Source organism: Paramormyrops kingsleyae, chromosome 5 (genome assembly GCF_048594095.1).
Source record: "Paramormyrops kingsleyae isolate MSU_618 chromosome 5, PKINGS_0.4, whole genome shotgun sequence".
In the NCBI taxonomy this organism is placed as follows: Eukaryota; Metazoa; Chordata; class Actinopteri; order Osteoglossiformes; family Mormyridae; genus Paramormyrops; species Paramormyrops kingsleyae.
This window is the reverse complement of record NC_132801.1, coordinates 12635661-12651008: the sequence shown is the minus strand read 5'-3', so window position 1 is coordinate 12651008 and position 15348 is coordinate 12635661. Positions and strand designations below refer to the sequence as shown.

The window sequence follows — 15348 nt, the reverse complement described above, 5'->3', positions numbered from 1 at the left end:
AGAAAAATGGATCTTTTGTCCGTGCTGTCCGCTGTCGTTTGGCAGCCATTATAATTCAGACAGAGGTTGGTTTGGTGTCTTGTGCTGTGATGTTCTCCAACATTCTATCTTGCTTTACAGCTTTACTGACAGGAGCCTAATAATCAACCCTACTCCGCATATTTACTGTTGTCAGATAAAATACTCCAAATACACTCTCAAATGCTTTACTCAAATACATACAGATAACCTGAACTCAAAGTAAATAGTAGTCAGCTATTTATGTTGTTCCTCTTTTAATGTGAACCAAAGACCGCATCATAATCTGTCACTGAACTATGGAGATATGCAGTTTAATATGCTGAGGTTCTGATGACCGCTTCACAGTCTCCGCGGCAGTAGCTTGACGACAGATGCTAGAGTCGTCTAAACTTCCTTCTGTCTGGTCAGTGCTGCTGGAATAGGTTTGTGAAATTTAAAAACATCCCAGTACAAAAAAGAAAGCTGCGATGGTGGAAAGTTAGTGGAAAGTTAAATTACCGATTTCCAGCACCGGCTATCAACGGTTAACTACTCAACTCGCCTCTAGTAGCTGTAACTGCCGGAGGAGATGCAAAGACTGAGTAAGGAGCTCATGCCGCAGGGCAGGATTTACGCCGCAGGGATTCTTCGAGGGGAATAATTTGGGAGGCAATGATTTTGGTGCAGCATTCCGCTCCGACTGAGTTTCACCAGGCTGGAGAAAGGCGCCGTGATTCAACATGACAAATGGTTGTGAGTTGAGAGGAGTTACTCAAATATGGCATTCCTCCTGATCCATTGTGACCGAGGTTAACCCTAATCAGACACAAGCGGGATTTGGGGGGGGGGGGGGAAGAAAGGAGGAAATGTCATTCTGGTCTCAGACGGCAGAATATTTTACAGATGATGCTACTCAGTGATAAGCCACAATTTAATTATGCGCGGTCAGCTGAGCCGGCGGCGTAACGCGCCGACCTCTTGCCTGACAGGTACATCAGCTTCCTTTAGTGGCAGAGTGTGGAGTTTCCTGTTAAGATTCCTCAGCCCAGACTCCCCCACCCCTCACCCCCCAGCTGCATACTTTCCAACCCACAGCACACTGCTTTGGCTCAACCCACACTGGCTTATCGCGATTGCATCGTCTCCAGTTTCCCTGCGACTTAGCGGTTCCATTTTTTTCATTTTTTTTTGGGGGGGGGGGGGGTTCTGGACAAGTGGCAGTTTCATTCTACCCGGGTCCCGTGTCCCCTTCCCATCCTCCGCTAAACCTGAGCCGCACGGCTGATGGCTGAACGACACAATAGTAACATTATATTGACGATAATGATAATAAATAAAATGGCCATGTGAAAAGGCACCGAGCTGGTGGAGGAGAAGTTCTCCGTCATGGCACTGGCGCCGGCCCCGTGTCAGAAACCCAAACGAAAAGCAGGGAAACCACAACGGAGGCGCGAGTCTGAGCAGATTGCGGCCATACTCTTCCGTTTCCACGTCTGTCCATCGTCTGCCTGCTCAAAAAAAAAAAAAAAACAAACCACGACACAAGAATGATTCACAATCAGTAGCTCGTTAGCCCGGGTGCCAGACAGCCCCGCAGGAGTTGATCAACACTGCCGGCCTTTTACCCCTCACTGGCCCAAAGGAGGAATCACTTTGAAACGCGTGAATTACACAGGGCTATATTAAATAGAGCAGTCACCATTGTGAAAGGCCACATTGTCCCACAGGCCTCTTTGGGTGGCCTATCGCTTCATCATCTGCTGAACACATAATTATGAGACAGGGCTGCTGCAGTGATCCCTGACTCGGCATTATAGAGGGACCAAGTCGACAAGGTCACCTGACAGCGACACACACACACACGCTATGAGGTCCGTACAACCGGCTTACATTTTACCTACTGAATCGCAAACCAATATCATAGTATGTAGATTTTTGGCCTGAGGGTAAATTATGCTCATTCCTTTCCTCCCTTTCGTTATAAAGTACATAATCAGTGTCCTTAAAACATCCGATTGCAAGACCTGCTTGTACCGACAACCTAATTAACGAGTCATTAAGTTTGCGTCTCCCCCCTCCCCCCCCAAATGGAAAATGAAGGTGCTCCGCTGTTTTTACAGCTTACAGAGAAATATTTATAGCATGTCGTAAGAGTGCATTTGGGCTCCTTTAAAGAAATATCTGGAACATTCTCTACCCCAGACCTCACGTCTTGAATATTAGCATCGACATACTCTACTTTGGGTCCGAATTAAACCTTCGAGGGCAGCAAAACAGATATAATGACCTTTGAGGCTCTTCAGTTAAGCATTCCACCGTTGCAAAGATGTCGGCTAAAAAAGAAAACCATAGCAGGTAAAGAGACACCGAAGGCTTCAGATCACGGACACGCATGCAGTACTGCACGCTAATACCTTAGCAAAACAGTTTTGCATGAAAGACTTTCTTACTGGGTACATTTGACATTTTCTTTGCATGCACCAAAACAGATCGAGCGATAATTCTGAGATATGGTGAGGCGGCTGAAGCATTTATCAAAATCGTAAATGACAGTGTATGCCCCGACAGCAAATTATACGTCGTTTTGCAAATTAATATTCCAGCGTCATACATTCTGGGGTATAAACGCACCTGAAATGGCTTTGGGAACATTTCTGATTTTCCGGAAACACTCGCTCCGGCCCCAAAAACCCTCCCCCCCCTCCCTCCCTCCCTCCCCCCTTTCCCTACCCCATTCCCTCAGAAACGGTGCTCGTTTAAATATTTAATTTGGCTCTTCCTGGAACACAGAAGGGTCTGGAATTCGCCTCGACCTGATCCTGGAGGCTGATCAAAAGCGGGCGGCTGTCATCTCCCCCTTCCAGTCAAAACAATGTATCCCCATGTAAACATTTTAAATGTTTGTTTTGCAAGAAAGTGCAAAACCAAGCGGGAGTCGGAGGACCTGTGAGGGGGTCTGTGTCGCTCTAGCCCCTCTGGGCACCCAGCCATGCAGCACAGGCAGCTGTCCACGCCAGCGTGCCACATACAACCACTCAACTCCATTCCCAATTAAACATCAATGACAACATAAACATAAAATGAACACAGTTCAACATTGCCCTTCAAAACCCAACAAGAGGGCTACTTTAACAGAGACTTGAACTAAAGCAGTTACAGGAGTTTTGTGTGTATGAGAGCAACACCCCACCCCCCCACCCGCCACCCCAACCAAATCCCACTGAGAGCTAAACCAGCAAGCTTTTGGTTACAGATGTCATTCGCTTGGTCCATTTCCTTGAACAACATCTGTTGACCAGGAAGATCTCACATTTAGCAACTGCAGAAACGAAGAACGGCACAACGCAAAGAGGTGGAACTCCAGCATCCAGGAATCTGACACAAAATGATTTTCACCATGATGTCCAAATATTTATGCCAGCACAACAGGCCGCGGGCAGTGGTTTTGTACTTCAGTGCATTTCAAAGGCCTTCAGCACTGCCATGAAGAATAAAATAAAGATGTATTCCCCCCCCAAGTTAACAGGGGTTCCCTATACATGATGGCAGACTACTGCGGGTTTACACCCCCTGGAGTAACACCCCCCCCCCCCCCCCCACAAAGCAAGCAAGTCATCTTGAATACAGCAGTCTTGAAGAATCCCTTGATGTCTTAGTCAAAGTTTTCAATCGGCTAATCTCTCCAAGAAGATGGAGCCGAGGTTAAGTTGCCACAGAGCCACTTTGGGATTTTTCTGGCTTGGCGCTGGTGCCAACTCATAAGCAGAAAAAATGCCACACCACAGACCATTGTGACGATTTCTTTGTATTACGGGAAACAACAGGTCCGTCAGCCACACAGCGTTTCCATGCAAGATGGGTCATGAGCAGATGACGCGCCAGACAGGATTACATACAACTACAATCATTCACTATTTTTTATGCAAAGCTTTTTGTTGGCAAAAAAAAAAAAAGTTGTGTGCGAGTTCATAGGGGAGAATTTATTAGCAAGTCAAAAACCACTCTCCTAATAACCAGCATCAATTTTATCTTCTTACATCAGAGCTGAAGCATGCAATTTTTTTCCACTCTTTTTTTCTTCTTCTTTTTTTTCACAAGTTCACAACCTTGTGCAATACCTTCACTGACATCAAACCTGATGTCCTCGCTCTAATAGCACATGCAAATGCGGTGGATGGAGCGTGGCATCAGAACAAAGTCAGACAAACACGACGTTGTCAAGTGACAAAAACAAAAAAAACAAAAAACAAAAAACAAATAAGCCCCAAGTTTCTTTTTTATTTCAGGCAGGGAAAAAACAAGCAAACAGCCTCATGTCCAAAGCACCACTGCGGTTTGCAAAACATTTATGCCATGAATTATGAGAACAACAACCCCCTGTAGACAGACACCACAAGACAGCAAATATTTGTAACAGTTGTACACATTCCACTAATTAAACAAAACATACCAGTATATTTTAGAAAAAACACAGCGCAAGATATCCAGTATTATTTTCTAGAATCCACAGGGGAGCAGGCGTGAACTTAAAGTTGTCAGTAGCAGACAGATTTTCATTTTAGCTGCATGACAAAGGCCAAAATCTGACGTGTATCATTTCTTTAAAAAACACGAAACAAAAACTATGACTTCTGTATTTGACTTCACCGCATAAAAATACAAAACTGTCTCAGGTCCTTCAATAACATTCGACGATCTGGCAAACACAAGGACAATAATATTAGGCTAACATGGTCATTTAATTGTATGAATTCATGTTTTTAATACTAAATAAATCAATGAATGCATCAAAGTTACCTTGCACTTAAAACTGGAGCTTACAATGCCACTTTCCAGTACAAGAAGACTCAAAACTACCCATTCTTTCCCAGAATTGCTTATCCAGTGCATGGTTGTGAATTACCCGGAGTCGATCCCAGAAGCATAAGGCAGGAGGCAAAGATGTCAGTCCACTGCAAGACATACGCTCAAGTACACACTAAGGGCAACTCAGAGATACCCATATTACTACTATTAAGTTTGGAAGGCATCATTTACACAATAACTATCACACATACAAGACTACTGATTGATTAAATGAATATCTGGAAAACATGGCGTAAGTATTCAAATACATGAAGAACATATTCTAATATGTCGCAGTGTTCTTGTGCACATTTCTTCAATAATTCAACAGCATCCAAAGGCTAGTAAAGAAAAGAAAAAAAAAAACAAGCCGTCCAATTGTAATACCATTCCTTTCCAAATTTGCCTGCTTTCTGCAAGGGAAGCCATTTCTGGACCCTTCCCAACCACAAAGGTAATTTATCACAGCCAGTTTTAACGAGCGGACTTCACGACTCAGCACTTTGCGGACAGAATGACGTGTTATAAACAGATCACCTATACATTTAGTCATTGCAAAGGCATACAATTGGTTTATTCATAAGGGGTTCTTTATTCGAAGCGAAAATTAATGAATTTGCGACATCCTATTTAGCCATTTATTTTTGACAACGAAGCATTTATGGGTCATTACGTTTACGACAGCACTACCCAGTATGAAAGTACTCTTAAGAAATTCAATATTCCACGCAGAACGATAAACAAGCACTCAAAGACGTTACTTAAAATTAACACAAAATTCTGCGTCTTTTTCTCAGAAATAAGTGCTAAATCATTTAACGCTCGACGTCCTCTTCCGCAACATCAGACGAACAAAATTGTTTAACTTTATCTTAGAATACCACTCATATTACGCCATACATCTGTAATTGAACAACGAATAAGCGATCATTATACTTCCGGTAATAATAATAGGACTAAATTATTATTATTTAATTATTATTAGGCCATTTGCGGCTCTCTACATTAGAACTAACTAGTTCCCTTTTATAAATTGGAAATTACTTTATCACATAGGCCTATTACAAAAAACCTGAATGACGATCATGAGCCAAGAGGGGGTTATAACGGGGGGGGTAATAGGCCTACTTCTTAAAAGCCCCTAGGAAGGCTATGGACGGAACTTTTACTCTGTTGTATGGTGTGCGGCGTGCAGGCACGGCGAGGATATGTGGATCCTTTACTTTCTGATTGCAAGGACCATTTGTAAAGCCTCGTATATCTAGTAATCCTGCTAATTCTCAAAAAAAAAGAAGATATTCCCCCTCCTAATTTTAAAATTCAAAATGTAATACTGACAAATACTGGTTTATTTCTATAAATTGAAAAGTCGCGATGTTTTTAAAAAATAACCATTACAATGTTTTTTGACCAGTCATCCGTGATTGACTATATTAAAACAACTTGCCAGCTATCTCAAGCCTTAAGTTAAATACCATGTAAACAAGCAACCAGAGTACTTAAAAAAAAAAAAAAAGCAAAGCTACGAGTTAGCTCAATGGATACTTTTAATGTAACCCTATTTCCCCCCTTCTTTCTGGAAAGCTGTAGTTGGCAAGATCATTTTCTTAAACGAAAAACGAACAAAACTTCTTTCACCAAATTATTTAGGTCCGATGAGAAACGACTGCTCACTAAATCTACTTCATATAAATAAAAAAATAAGATCTGAATGAGTAAAACACTTCAGGATGGCGTATTCGGCTTTCAGTCAGAGATATATTCATATAAACAAGCCGACAAGCAGACATGATATTAATGTTTTAGGGCTTCCCCCAAAATCACACAATTACTCTCTTTAGTTGAGTAAGTCCCTGTCGATGTTGCATGACTGCAGCACAAATACGTTTTGACGGCATCCAAACACATACTTTCAAGAAGTTAAACATTTTGTAGAGAAGCTGGATGAAAATGCCAAGCGATCGCTGGCAAACTACTTAGCGAGACGCTTTTGGGTTTTAAAATCTTACCTGTCAAACGCAGTTTCACTGGGCCGTTTCTCCTCACCCCTTGGTTAGACATGTCCTTTTACGGTCCAGCTTGACTTTTAATTACAGGAAATATGTGCAGGTTTGTATATCGATTTATTTTATTTATATTTATAAAGATAAATATAAATAAAATAAATCCCTCCTTCTCCTCTCTCCAGTTCACAGTGAATGAACAATAATGGAGTCACGGCATTGTGGCCCGGATGTACACAACACTGCCATTACACCATACCGCGAACACGGGACAACAAAAAAGGATGTCTAATGCAGGGAAAACGTTAATCCTACACCGCAGGTCAATAAGGACGGGCGCCCGAAATCCAAGTCTGAAAGAGGCATTAAAAAAGGCAAGTTCCCGCACGTCTACCAGCGTTAAGGAGCGCAGGCTGACCGGAGCCTATTGCTGCGGCGGCGGCGGCATCGCAATGCGAGTCGCTGCGAAGTTGACGGGTGTTGAAGAGCCTCTCCCCCCGCAGCTCCTCCGCCGGGGCTGGTGACATCACCCGATTGAAAGCTACGAGAAACAAAAAGCCTACCTACAAACAGTCAAACATGTGTGTGCATATATATACGATTTATAATGCTATGCTTCTTAGAAATAGATGCACGAAAAACTGAAGATGAGATATTAGTTTAATATATTATGTCTCAATGCCCCTATTTGATGATATTTTGCAGATACGTTCGTGTGCATTTGGCGCGACGAGAACAATCGACTTTCATATATTTAAGTCTTACTTTTAATAAAATGAGAGACTATAACCTATGAATGAGATTCATAGTTTAACTTAATTTAATAATACAGTCGAATGCTTGTAGTCGTCTTACAGAATAATGCTCTGACAGATTGAGGAACTTTCTTTAAGGAAATGTTGGGGAACGATATACTGTCCACAGAATAAATATGGAAAATGAGTAGTAAGAGCAGTCTTGCCCTTTCCTGTTAAATTGCAACATATTATGTATAGAGGCAAACAATAATGTTAAACGTACTAATATACACGTGCTCAACATTCAACATGACTGCTTGATACATTTTAAGCTACATTCGGGCTCCTCCTTAAATAGTTACATTCCTGGGGAAATTGTTATAGTCTAACATTTTTTAAATGAAAACTATGCCGTAATCTGTCTGCAGAAGACAAATGTAGAATGGAGAATGACGTTCAGGGAAAGGGTTTACTTATAAGGAATCAAAACTGGCGAGAATGATGATTAAAACTGTTTTATTACCATTGCATATACGGAAAAATCAGAATGCAGCTAAGTAATTAAATCTAAGTTGAAACCTTACTGACGTAAGTGCGCTTGTGTTTCTCATATAAAAAAAACCTGTTCTTCAAATAATTCCGCTACACACGCCCCTGACGTTATAGAAATTGGACAAAACTAGATTTCTTTGCATTTCTCAATGTATTTCAGTATTGGCACCTAATCAGATTCTCGTAAAGCACACGGATTTCAAAATGCAGACCATAAATGTTCTTGTAGAAAAATGCCATTAACACCCAATGCAGCAGCCAGGATTTTTTATATACCGAGGTCAAAGTGTTAACACTTCCTCGATGGGCCCTGTAATGGATTGTGGTCATTGGAGTACTGAGGACTTGACCTCGGTGTCCTCAGTGGTAGGTACAGGCATGACAATACACAGGAAGCCTTATAAATACATACTAGTCCGTGACTGAGTTGCAGACATATCTCAGTACCAACTGACTTTTTTAAATAATGGGAGAGCATTAACTTACTCACATCCCAAATCCTCTGAAGCGACACATTTTGAAACACACCTCACTCTTAAACCCATACTTATAATCAGGGATAGAAATGATTCAAAGGTGAAAAGTATACCTGACAAACTTGAAAACATTCACAGGGATGACACCACCTTGCATTTGTTCAGCATTAAAGGAATGCAATAAACACTTCCATACAGATTCCTGTAACAAAAAAACTGGTCTTTGGATGTATGCAGGATGACACTCAACATGTGTTTTGACCCAACAAACAAAGTAATTTTCAATCCAAGCTGCCAAACAGCAGAAAATACAGCCACAGAAGAAATTGCAACCACAACATTTTCTGTTTCACTAATTTCTCAACTTAAGTGTGCATGCATGAACAATAAAATGATATATACTTTTTTTGCAAACTGCAGCCTGGTTCTTCGGTTTCTCAGTGATGAAGGGCTTCTTCCTTGCTTTATGGGTCTTCAGTCCTGCTTCTAGGAGCCTGACATGACCTGTCCCAGCAGTGCACTTCACACCACTTAATGTTTCCTATTCCTTTTGAAGGTCACTTGGTGTCATCCTCTGATTCATGAGAAACATTCAGAGAAGTTGACAGTCATTTCTGGCATTAGAAAGTCACTTATGCCCTTTATCTGGCTGGTTTATGGCTGTTCCCAGTGACTCCTGCTTCACCCTATGCTAGTGCACTTCTGTCCTAGAAATTTAAAAAACCTGGAAGAAACCTGCTTAGTGCAGCCTTCTATACCAGCAGAATCACGATTAAACAGGGGTTTATGCATATATATAGCTGCCAAAAAGAGACCTATATTTATTTATTCCAATAAAAGAACTGTCCACCAATGCAGCGGTCCTTGTACAGTCTTATAAACCTGACGAGAGAGCTGTGTAATACCGATGTTGGCACAACTGGACGTCGATCCTGTGTCATGGTGGGACATTTACCTCAAAGTGCTTCAATGCAAAAGGCCAGTGAGAATCCAATTCAGACTTTATTTACAGTTCATAAAAAAAAAAAAAGTCAGACAAAGACAGGTATGTACACATAGAAAATGAGAAGCCACACAAATATTACGACTCAGAAGTTGAAAGCACTTTGGTTATCTGAGATCTGAAAGTCATATCCATCAGCTGTAGTGCCTGGTGCAACAGACTCATCTTCCACTTCCTGTATGGGAAGAAAACCCAAAGATTTAAACATTAAGCACTCCTGATGAAACCATTTGCCATACAAGCAAGACCAGTTCTCTCTTAAGCTTGGAATACTGCTTACCTCGCCTGAGAAGTACTTCTCAATCAGGTTGAGTGATGCCTTATACACCATCTCATTCTCATGAGCCTGCAGTGCCTCGATCTTATCCAGCCCCCCACATTCCTCGATCATCAAGCAGAGCTTCTCAGCTTCCCCAATCTTTTCTCCTGCCTGCAAGCAAAGAAATGACTGACACTGGGAAACGTGCTAAAACATGGTTATACCACAGCTACTGACACATCGTGTTTAAACTGCCTTTTTTCATGGGGGGGGAGGGTAACATACCAGGAAAATGTTCGAGATGGCATCCAGGATAACCAGAATGGTTTTGCTATCCTTGGTAGACAGCAGATCCAGCAGAGGTTCCAGCACGTTGGCCTGGACGAGGTATACCACCTGCTGAACAGTGCCACCACTGGTGTAGTTCGTTATAGCCCACACAGCTTCTTTCTGAGTTTTGTAGTCACCCTAGGAACAAACAAAAAACAAATCCGCAATGGACCAAAACTGCATTTTAGCAGCATACCAGATGATTCCAGACTTCCTTCCAACAATAATGTGCCAAGGTTAAGTTTGAGTTCCACAAAGCACAGGAGGTCTTTCCACCCAAAGAGAGGGCCGTGCCTTACCAGTTGGAGCACTTCCACCAGTAAGGGCACCAGGCCCGCATTGATGACCTCCTGGATCTGCGTGTCTTTCCCCGCAGTGACATTGGACAGTGTCCATGCAGCTTCCTTCTGAATATTGTTCTTGTGATGACGAAGCAGATCAGGGAACGTTGCCAAAGCACCGGCATCCAGCACTTTCTGAGTCTGCTCGTCTGTGCCGGTAACTATATTTCCTATTGAACGCAGTGATGGAGTCTGGCAAGGAGAACAGGGTTTGAAGGGTGAACAACCCAGAGCTTAAAAACAGAGCCAAACCAAAACAGAAAACGTTTACTGAAGAAACAAACAAAAATTGTTTTCTCGTCCATCTAACCATTTCAGTGGACAGATTTCACTATAAGCAACACTACACTGTCCTTTAGTGAAAATGTGTTCCTTCAGTTGTCAATTGCATCAATACTAAATGTATCCAAGGAGTCCACAATACAATAAAAAAAATATAGCACTTGTAATCTATAGCTGTCATTCAGACAGACTCCATTTTAAGATTTCAAACTTAACATATCCAATCTCCCTGCCACCAACTTGAGTCAGTTTTTGCAAACTCAAAACCAGCCAAGCCAATCAGTCCCCCTAACCCAACCAGTGTCCTACAATAACGCAAAGCCATAAAGACATACCACGATGGAGAGCTCCCCGGAACCCAGCAGCTGAACTATGCGGGGTACCAAGCCCGCCTGCACCACCACCTCTATGCGGTCATTGGGCCCGTCGGTCAGGTAGGACACGGCCCAGCAGGTGTCTGCCAGCACCTCCTTGTCATCATGGTGCAGCAGGTGCACCAGTGCAGGAAGCACCTGCTGCACCGCCGTCAGAGGGGGAGGTGGGTTCTTGTTGCGGCAGAGGTTCGACAGGGTCCACGCAACATTCCTCAGGTAGCCAGACTTGAGGAAGGAAGTTACACACACGCATGCAGCATTTAGAATGCAGAAGACCAACAGCAGTCAGGCACAACGACAGAAAGTGGACTTGTGCTCAATACGCCATCTAGTGGCCAAAAAAAAAAAAACAAAATCTGAAACTGGGATCTCTTAAGTTGCCACTTTTAAAACAATCAATGGGAAGATTGAAGGATAACAGGGCCGTCAGAAAGAGTGAAACAAAATACTTACAGAGAATGTAGAAAGGTCAGGGACGGCCAGCAGACTGAGGAGAGGATCAATGGCCCCATGTTTGATGACCGTGTCTCGATAGGCAGAACCATCACCTGAAACGAAGCAAGTTTTGCGAAACGTATTGAGGCCCATTGCATTGTCTGGGGCGCCGATACATTAATGCATAAAACAGAAAAGTAAAGAGCCTTTACCTGCAATGTTTCCCAAGGCCCAGATGGCTTGCTCACTGATATGAGGATGCGGGGATGTCACCAGGCTGATGAAGGCTGGGATAGCACCCCCCTCGACCACAGCTCGGGTCTGATCCGAGGTCCCGGAGGCAATGTTGGTGAGAGCCCAAGCTGCCTCAAACTGGATGGGGGGACACTCTCCCACACCCAGAAACCCCACAAGCTTTGTGATTAGCCCAGCGCCAATGATGCGGTCAATGGGAGGTTGTCGCTCCCGCGAGAGCAGCTTTCTGCAGGGCAACACAAAAAGTTGGGGGCAGGGGTGTCACCAAATCAGTAACCACTAGCAGGTAGGATAACCATCTAGGGACCTTCAAAACATGTACAACCCACTGAGGTCACTTTACCTAGCAGCCTGCGTTGCTTGCAGCTGCATATCAAGGTTATTGCTGCTAACCCCAGTGACAATCTCCTCCACTGTCCAGTGCTGGGTAGGCTGCAATATACAGTTTAACATAAAAGGGGGCATCAAGACGTCGGTCATGATTTCCGTGGATTTCACTGGGATATAAGCAGCACTTAATGAGCTTTGATGCAAGCCAAGTTTATACTTTGACAAGTCCGGATATGGTGAACGAATTAGCATCATCTGTAACTACAAACTCACGACAGACAGAAAACATGCATGACCTTAGTGAAATACGGCAGGTGCAGTATCTTTGGCATACCTGCGAGTTCTGGTTCTTCTCTTGAAGCGGTGAAGTCGCCTCTTCGGGGAAGCTGCTGACATTCCTCCTTTTGAGGATTTGCTCGTCCTTCTTTGCCTTCCGAAGCTCGACGTTGACTTCGATCCTCCTTCGCCTCAGCTCCTACATAATCAGAGCGACCGAAAGCGTAGCTAATCAGATACCCAATAACCTGACCAGCGAGAAAGGCTGCAACATGGGCGGCATCTCTTGGTGGGATCCGGTCACATACGCTGGCATCTTTTCCCTTGTTTTTGAACTTGCTAATGCGAACGGTGTTCTCGTTCCCAGCAGAGGACATGCTTCCAACAAAACCGGGGATAAGTGATGTCAAATGCTCACCTTAGATGTAGAGAGGAAGAAATATACAAGAACGTTAAATAAAACTACAGTTAACGATTTCCATTTTCTTCCGCCATACAGAACACAAGCTAGCAAAGACATGTGGCAGCCGGGCTAGCATGGAAGCACACGATCGTGATCTTATATGATCATGTAAAACGATCTGAGTGCCGAAATACTTATTACATTAAAAAAATTACAAAAATACTTAAACGCAAACACTGCATCTGTCGAGAGACATGCATGTATTTCCAGTGGCTGAGGTAGAAAAAATCACTAGCTCACAAACGTATACTTACCAATTCCTTAGCCAGATGCAATGACGTATAGAGAAGATACCGCTCTTTAAATTCCCGGTACTGGCTAGTTGTGATTGGGCCGTTCGAGCGAAACGCGTTTCCTATTGGCTGGGTTTAAAAAAATCACATTATTCGCTGAACAGATCGTCAAAAGATATGTTCTGCTATCGCGAGATGAATACATCGCCCATTGTTAGCCTTTTCAACGTTTCCTAAAACCATTATGTCTGTGTCCTTCAACGCTATGTTTCTTACGAGTACATTGTCGTTACGTATGTACACAATTGCGCATAATAATATAAAACAATACCGCAGACAATACGTATAATACGGGTTCTAATGCCTCTTTCTTACTCATTAAAAGCTAAGTTTGAATGCGTCAACAACGTGATGACCCAGTGGCCTAATGGATAAGGCATCAGCCTCCGGAGCTGGGGATTGTGGGTTCGAGTCCCATCTGGGTCGGTCAACTATTATTCTTTTTACTTAATGCTGTAAAGTAATTTTGGTACCACCCTCTTAATAGCTGGCATTTCTTGTATATTAACATATAATAAACAAAAAAATCATTTGTAAGCCGTTCATCGGCTTTTAGTATTGCAGTGTTTCCAATGTTTATATGATAATGATTCAGTGAGCAACATACCAACATGAAATAAATATTGAACGCTAAGTTATGCATGTATGTGACTTTTATTGAAGTATAAAGCAGGAAATGATCAATGTAATGCAATTTGTGGCTAACTAGTGATGCGATTTGCTAAATAGTCAAGACTAACTAATGTGTTCTGCACTACTATCATTCAGTAACTACATACTGTATAAGGTAAGTACAAAATACGGATATTGGTCATGAATTCCACTTGGCGGGGCTTTCTTCAACACAAAATGTCGCATGGTGATGGCGAAGGCGTGCTCGGGCCCGGATCGTTAGGCGCAATGCGAGCGCAGACCAGTCGGGGAGCGGGGAGGAGGACAGTCGTGCTCAGGCACGGTACAAGGCAACCAAGATCTAGGATGCAAAAAGCTCTGAAGTTCTGTCCACAGCATTTTCAGCACTTAACATTCTGTCCATTAGGGGGCAGTAATCCAATAGCACTGTCGTTAATTTGTCTTAAGCATCACAACCACTGCACAATAAAATGATCGGCGAATTACCCGCGCTCAATAATGAAACATAAAATAGAGAATAAATAAAAAATATCTTTAACTATAATTCCATATGCATAACATATTACCCATATTATTTGGATGTCTAAAATGGCAACTGACAGAACAATAAAATATCTAATAATTGTTAGAATTATTGGTAATAATTATTAGTAGGCCTACTTATTTGGCAATCGCTTCGTCCAAAGGGACATACAAGGAATGCACATAATACGTGACATAGGACTACACAACAAGCTTATAGCTGTGTTAAAACGTTATTCACGTGATATCAGTTTGCACAGTGTAAACACTATTAGTTACTTCGTTGATCTGAATTGGTCATCAATATAGCACATGTTCGTACTATAGGCACCTTCTGGTAGTGCTACAGCCGCACCTCAGGCAAAAATAGCATAGGTTTCTGCAAGATAAAAAAGGATTTAAAAAATCATTTGTTTGATGCTGTTAGCACATAGAGTGAATGCACATACAGGTATAATTTAAACCCCGATTATTTCTTAATACTAAATTCTGACGCTGTGTTACTTACGGAAGAGGATTAGGGCCACCATGAAAATATTATTTGAATTCTGACTTTAATCTCAGAATTCTGACTTTAATCTCAGAATTCTGACTTTTTTTCTCAGAATTCTGACTTTAATCTCAGAATTCTGAGTTTAGAAAAAAAAGTCAGAATTCTGACATTAAAGTCAGAATTCTGAGATTAAAGTCAGAATTCTGACTTTTTTCTCAGAATTCTGACTTTAATCTCAGAATTCTGACTTTTTTCTCAGAATTCTGACTTTAATCTCAGAATTCTGACTTTAATCTCAGAATTCTTACTTTTTTTTCTAAACTCAGAATTCTGAGATTAAAGTCAGAATTCTGAGATTAAAGTCAGAATTCTGAGAAAAAAGTCAGAATTCTGAGATTAAAGTCAGAATTCTGACATTAAAGTCAGAATTCTGAGAAAAAAGTCAG

General features: G+C 42.2%; 2 protein-coding genes and 1 non-coding gene across 3 annotated transcripts in view; 1 reads left to right on the top strand and 2 right to left on the bottom strand.

The window, feature by feature from the left end:
• Nucleotides 1–7343, bottom strand: part of LOC111848147 (E3 ubiquitin-protein ligase SMURF2) — a 43496-nt gene extending 36153 nt beyond the window's left edge. The window contains exon 1 of the mRNA XM_072712174.1: nt 6855–7343. Within this exon, the coding sequence (XP_072568275.1) occupies nt 6855–6906 (52 nt within the window). The 5' untranslated portion in view covers nt 6907–7343. The remainder of the gene's footprint in view (nt 1–6854) is intronic.
• Nucleotides 7344–9596: 2253 nt separating this feature from the next.
• Nucleotides 9597–13286, bottom strand: LOC111848138 (importin subunit alpha-1). Its single transcript, XM_023819916.2, has 11 exons — nt 13216–13286; nt 12807–12916; nt 12557–12697; nt 12236–12324; nt 11850–12118; nt 11656–11750; nt 11164–11427; nt 10505–10738; nt 10161–10343; nt 9897–10046; nt 9597–9791 (listed from the first exon to the last, which is right to left on the bottom strand). Exons 2-11 carry the CDS (start codon nt 12873–12875, stop codon nt 9702–9704), a joined length of 1584 nt encoding a protein of 527 aa, XP_023675684.1. The 5' UTR covers nt 12876–12916; nt 13216–13286; the 3' UTR covers nt 9597–9701.
• A 321-nt stretch (nt 13287–13607) lies between these two features.
• trnar-ccg (transfer RNA arginine (anticodon CCG)) lies at nt 13608–13680 on the top strand. Its single transcript has one exon. It is a non-coding gene; the product is annotated as a tRNA-Arg (tRNA).
• The last annotated feature ends 1668 nt before the right edge of the window (nt 13681–15348 follow it).

What these genes read in the sequence shown, in the direction of transcription:
- LOC111848138 (XM_023819916.2), bottom strand. Translation starts at nt 12,875, where the DNA reads ATGTCCTCTGCTGGGAACGAGAACACCGTTCGCATTAGCAAGTTCAAA. An exon ending in TGGTGGAAGTGCTCCAACTG is followed by an intron (nt 10,344 to 10,504) that starts GTAAGGCACGGC and finishes GTTTGTTCCTAG; the next exon opens with GGTGACTACAAAACTCAGAA. An exon ending in CCATCTCGAACATTTTCCTG is followed by an intron (nt 10,047 to 10,160) that starts GTATGTTACCCT and finishes CTTTGCTTGCAG; the next exon opens with GCAGGAGAAAAGATTGGGGA.